General features: G+C 41.5%; 1 protein-coding gene across 1 annotated transcript in view; it reads left to right on the top strand.

Annotated features, from left to right (window-relative positions):
• Positions 1-3,411, top strand: part of LOC106811927 (cadherin-like and PC-esterase domain-containing protein 1) — a 13,331-nt gene extending 9,920 nt beyond the window's left edge. The window contains exons 4-6 of the mRNA XM_014815668.1: positions 1,835-1,936; positions 2,271-2,502; positions 2,750-3,411. Coding sequence (XP_014671154.1) covers positions 1,835-1,936; positions 2,271-2,502; positions 2,750-2,872 — 457 coding nt within the window. The 3' untranslated portion in view covers positions 2,873-3,411. The remainder of the gene's footprint in view (positions 1-1,834; positions 1,937-2,270; positions 2,503-2,749) is intronic.
• Positions 3,412-5,958: the final 2,547 nt, after the last annotated feature.

The following is a 5,958-nucleotide window of genomic DNA, read 5'->3' as shown; positions in this document are numbered from 1 at the left end:
CTATATATAGGTATAGTAGTAATAGTATAGATAATATAATATATATATATAGTATATTATAAATAGAAGAGAGAGGAGATGACGAGAGGGAGAGAGAGAGAGAGAGAAAGGAGGAGAGAGGAGAGAGAGATCGATAATTAGATAGGATAAATAGATCAATAGATTATTGGCGTAAATGAATTGTAAATAAACAGCTAGAGTAAGGATAGACGGGCGGATTCACGGAATGGACGGACTAATAGACGGATGGATGAATGAATTGACGGATGAAACGGATTGGACGGATGGCAAAGAATATGGAAGGATGAATGGACGGATGACGAATGGATTGACTGGACGGACGAACCGTCGGACGGGCGGGCGGTGTGGACGGGACGTCTGGATGGATTGAAGGATTAATGTATGGATGGTTGGATGGATAGATGGACGGACAGGTGGATTGATTGATTGATGGGTGGATGAATGATAGATAGATAGATAGGATAGATAGACTATATACATATATATATATTAAAAATTCCATTTTCTTGAGAATATGCGAGCATATTCGTATAATACATAGAGAGCACAAACTGATGAAACTCATCTGACTTAACTGGTATAAGATAATTTTCTTCATATATTTACTTTGCGTTAAATCTCGGTCACACTATTATTAATTTATATGGGAGGATGCTCGCCAACTTCTAATAATCTCCCACTAATAATCTAATAAATCTCCTCACTTGCACCTTTTGATTTTATATAAGTTTTATTATCATTTCATATATAACTTCTTTTATTGTACGTACATTATCCGTACGTATTATACCGGCGTACGTACGTACAATACGTAGCCTATCCGTGATTCTCTCGTGAGGAGATCTCTCTGCTGCAGTGCCTATATGTAGCGGGAGCGAAGTGGGCTACACCGGTACTGAGAGTCTGAAAAGTTGAGAACATTAAAACATTGTATATACTGTTCTCAGCACCGGTAGAGCCAGAGAAATATTTAGAGACGTACCTATATTATTTCTATGAGTAGAGCTATTGCTTATAGTATGCTCGCCAATGGAAAAGGGGATGTCTATATTCAAGCCGCGCGCGGTACGGGCAACGGCGTAGCCAAAATTAAATCTAAGGGGGGGGGCAATGAGTTCGAGGGAGCGGAGCGCCCGAGGGGGGGGGGTATCCCCACTCCCACAGTGAGAGCTTTTTGCATTTTGATGTTGTTAATGGTGCAATTTGGTGCATGTTGTTGGCATGTTTTATCGACTTGAAACAGCCCTGCTGGTTTAAATAAGGTAGCAGTATTTTGATGTAGATATTTTAACAAAACAAATCATTTAAATAAATTTCTAGTATTAATTCTTATAATGAATATCATGAACACCGTCTGCTAAGCAATCAAACAGAAATAGCATGAAGGTGAGGTTTGCGATCACTTGCAAATTACATTTTATACAAAAAGTCATGTAACATTACAAAGATACGTGCTGGTAACGTGTGTGATGACACTCGGGAGGGGGAGGGGGGACACATTGTATCCATCCGAGCTCCATGTACATACAGGCAAGAGGGAAAATACAGCTCTCTCAAGCCTACCGACCGGTCCCGCGTTCATCCTAACGCATTGTGTGCGTAGGGTACACGGTACAGAATACCCCAAACCACACATGCAATACTTTCATCCAGAATTGAATTAATTATTAACTATATACGCATCTGTAAAAATCTTCTTTATTCGAACTCCTCACTCAGAGGTTTATCATTATCATTATCATTATCATTATCATTATCATTATCATTATTACTAGTTGCCGATAGAAATGTGTAGTAGCTGTGTCATTTGCAGGGCCGGAAAGCTTGAGAATGGAGATAAAACCGTTTTACTGTTCGGCGCATCCTATTGGTTGACCCCGCAACATATTCCGTGGCTGTTGGAAAATTTAAAAAAGTAAATAAACGTAGCTAACGTATGTAGAAACTATAAGCATAAACTACATTATTACAGTACTACAATTGCTACAGTATAAAACACAGTACAAACCGCATTGTAAACTATGTATTGTTTCGCATTCATTGTACGAACGATATCTGGCGTCGGATGTATGAACAGCTTTGGGTGATCATAAACCATATGTAAGATTATTGATTCATGTTTTGGGTCCATTCATTAACTGTTGGAAATTTGGTTGGTGTCTATTAACCGTACAAACACGTCGTTCACTGTATATTGTATTTTGAACAATTACGTCATTTGTAATAACGCGTATGTTAACCCGTTCCAGAAATCGGCTCGACAAAATCGCGATACAAATCAAATCGATCAACGTCGCGCTCCATCTACCGGCCAAAGAACTGAATAAAGTACTCGAGCCCCGCGCGATCCTAGAGCGTGCACAGGAGACGGCGGAGATGGCAGAACAGCACGGCGTCGCCGTTACAGATGCCTTTAACATGACGGCGGCAAGATATCGCGAGTTCCGAGCAGGAGGATTCTGCGCTTGTCACTTTGATATTGTGAGTGCCTGCTTGCGTGCGCTCACGCGTGCATGCCGGTGCGTGCCTAGATTTGCGTGCGTGTGGACGTGTGGCGTGTGCGTGCGTGTGCTATGGAATAGACGTACTATCACGAAGGGTCTATTCACCAAGTTTGCTGCGTAGTGTTAACGGCAAACATTAGACGATGTGTAGACGCAGTTATAGACTAATGTCTCTTACCGTGTGCCGTTTTACAAAGACTGAGATTTTTCTTATTCGCTGATAGGTGAAGAAGAAGAAGAAAGATGTTGTTAGCGACTCTGATCCGAGGCAGATCGGAGACACCGGAATAAATACCGTGTTTACAGACATGATTATCAGTTCTCTCTGCCGGAGACTGTTGATGTAATGAAGCACGTCTCATCAACGTCTCATGCGCAAATTAAAAATAATTCATAAATATGGACGACGCAAAGTGGCGCCTTCTACAGTAGTATGTGTCGATATGTGCACGGCAGATGCAGAAATTTAAGTGCGGTTCAAATGTATACGAAGTGATTTGCAATTGGTTTGGTATGGGCTAATCATGTTTTCACTGTCCTGTGTTTGATTGGTTAGCTATATAAAAGTGTGACTGTGATGTTGATTATTTCGTGTGATTCTTGTAGTCACTGCACACAATTAGGAGAGACACGAAGACTGTGTGGTACGATAGAAAAATGTCTAGACGTGGTTTACAGGAAACGTGCTTTATTACACTCTAGCCAGTACAGTGTTATAATGCCCCTTACGTGTCCTTGCCCCTCCCCCTTTTACATTGGCGTTTTCAATCCTTGGCCAACATGTAGAGGCATCTATACCTCTAGACAAGTGAGAGGTTTCGTGTCCCGTGACTCCCGATGAACAACTATCGTTTCGTTAATATCTTATGATACTTAATATGTTATGCACCTATTACCCCCCCCCAGCACCCCACGCCGCACCACCACCCCCACCCCACCCGCCGCAGCATCCCCACCCCACCCTACCCATTAGCTCTTTATTCAGCCCTTAGATATGCCATGCGTTCAGCCACCATCGACGTACATGGCCACCAGGAGTGCATAATATAGGTTCTCTAAAGAATCCATATTATATCCCCGGCAAACTACCGCTAAAAACATAGTGAGAGAACCCAGTCGACTAGAGAGCCACGAGGAGAGAGACTGTGAGAGAGAAAGAGAGAAAGAGAGAGAGAGAGAGAGAGAGAGAGAGAGAGAGAGAGAGAGAGAGAGAGAGAGAGAAAGAGACTGATGTCGTGTAATCATGTGGCTATGTTTAGCCTTGATTATATAGGCTAAGCAGCCTTGCTTGCGGGGCGCGCTAGATTAGAATGCATAATACAGGTTTAGAATAACGATGTATTTATTATGTGGATATGAATAATTTTACATGCTTAGTTTTAGATAATTCAAATATACATGCTTGTTACGAAAATGTTATACAAATTGATTGTCGTTTATCTTTACATTGTACTACTTTAGCCGAGCTCGAGTCAGGTTATCGTGTATAAAAAGCCGGTTATCGTGTATATATTTTCCTCGGCACTGAGCGATGATAGAATGTGTGGTTTGTTATTTAAAGTTCATTTCTTTGCCTCATGATCACTCTGTGATTTTTTGGAAAGAGTAGAGTTTTTAATTACTAAAGTGTAAACCAAGAAATAACCCGTTGTCAGAAACAAAATTAGTCTTAACAATAGTCGAAAGTGCTATCTTAGCATTAACATTAGCATTAACTTTACGATGTTACTGACAAGGCCCCCCGGATCATGATACGAGAATGGGATGATATGACGACACTGGATCATGGGGTTTACATAACACCGACACTGCATTAGTTGTGATTACGACAATTACGGCTTCAGTTTAAACGTAAGAAAACGGCCGAAGAAAATTATCTTGGCAGTCAACGGCTACCGACGTCGCAGCCCCTTTTTCGTGTCGCATATCTGGGAATCGTGGCGCGAGGCTGCGAGAAAGTGAAGGATGTAGATAAGATTTTACCATGCACACGTGCCGTCGGCCCGCCCGCGACTAGTTTGAACGAATGAGAACGCCCGAAGACAATTCTCTTGGCAGTCAACAGTGACCGACGCACGGGCGCCATCTGCACGTAAATAAATATCGGCATAGTGGAGTACCCAGGGCGTGATGCTGCGATCAAAGTGAATACTATTGATAGGATTTTACCAAGCGCATGTGCTGTCAGCCTGCCTGGCTCCAGTTTGACCGTGTAAGAACGGCCGAAGAAGATTATCTTGTCCTATACGCGACCGACGCTCTGGCTCGCACGATCTGTTACCGAGCGCGTTATTGCGCTCATTCTCATGCAAGTACTTCCTCCCTAAACAATGTACAATAATACCACAACCAATAAGGAAGATTACCTACAAGTGCTAACCTTCAGTGTATATGATTAGTTTATTTACACCGCTATTGCTGCTGAAATTATCGTGGTATTAGTGTATAACTGCCACAGTAAGGCCAAAATAGTCCTTTAGCAATTGTTAGTTGCCCGTTCTATTAAGTTGATTTCACTGTATTACTGCTATACGCCGGTGTTGCTTACTACCTTTTCCATACGGTGCATGGGCCTCGATGGGCAACGCGGCGACCACAGAGCCGTATATAGAGATCTCTATATACGGCTCTGGGCGACCAGCGACGCGAGCGCCATTCGTCATGAATATTGCTGCAGGAATATTAGCATAGAATAAGGATTGTGGTGGGATTCTGCGGCAAAATTGAAATTGTAAGCGATTTTTCGAAATTAAAGCGAAATTTCCCATGCACATGCATCTTTCGCGGTGTCATTTACATTTTTATATATACGTATATATATACAAATGTAAATATATACATGCATAATAATAATTATATACATGTTCATATATATAATATATATATATATATATATATATATATATATATATATATATAGAGAGAGAGAGAGAGAGAGAGAGAGAGAGAGAGAGAGAGAGAGATCGATAATTAGATGGATAAATAGATCAATAGATTATTGCGTAAATGAATTGTAAATAAACAGCTAGATGTAAGGATAGACGGGCGGATTCACGGAATGGACGGACTAATAGACGGATGGATGAATGAATTGACGGATGAACGGATGGACGGATGGCAGGATATGGAAGGATGAATGGACGGATGGACGAATGGATTGATGGACGGACGAACCGTCGGACGGGCGGGCGGGTGGACGGACGTCTGGATGGATTGAAGGATTAATGTATGGATGGTTGGATGGATAGATGGACGGACGGGTGGATTGATTGATTGATGGGTGGATGAATGATAGATAGATAGATAGATAGATAGATAGATAGATAGATAGATAGATAGATAGATAGATAGATAGATAGATAGATAGATAGATAGATAGATAGATAGATAGATAGATAGATAGATAGATAGATAGATAGATCGATCGATCGAT

This window comes from Priapulus caudatus, unplaced genomic scaffold, assembly GCF_000485595.1.
Source record: "Priapulus caudatus unplaced genomic scaffold, Priapulus_caudatus-5.0.1 Scaffold592, whole genome shotgun sequence".
NCBI lineage: Eukaryota > Metazoa > Priapulida > Priapulimorpha > Priapulimorphida > Priapulidae > Priapulus > Priapulus caudatus.
This window is presented reverse-complemented; position numbering and strand designations above follow the sequence as displayed.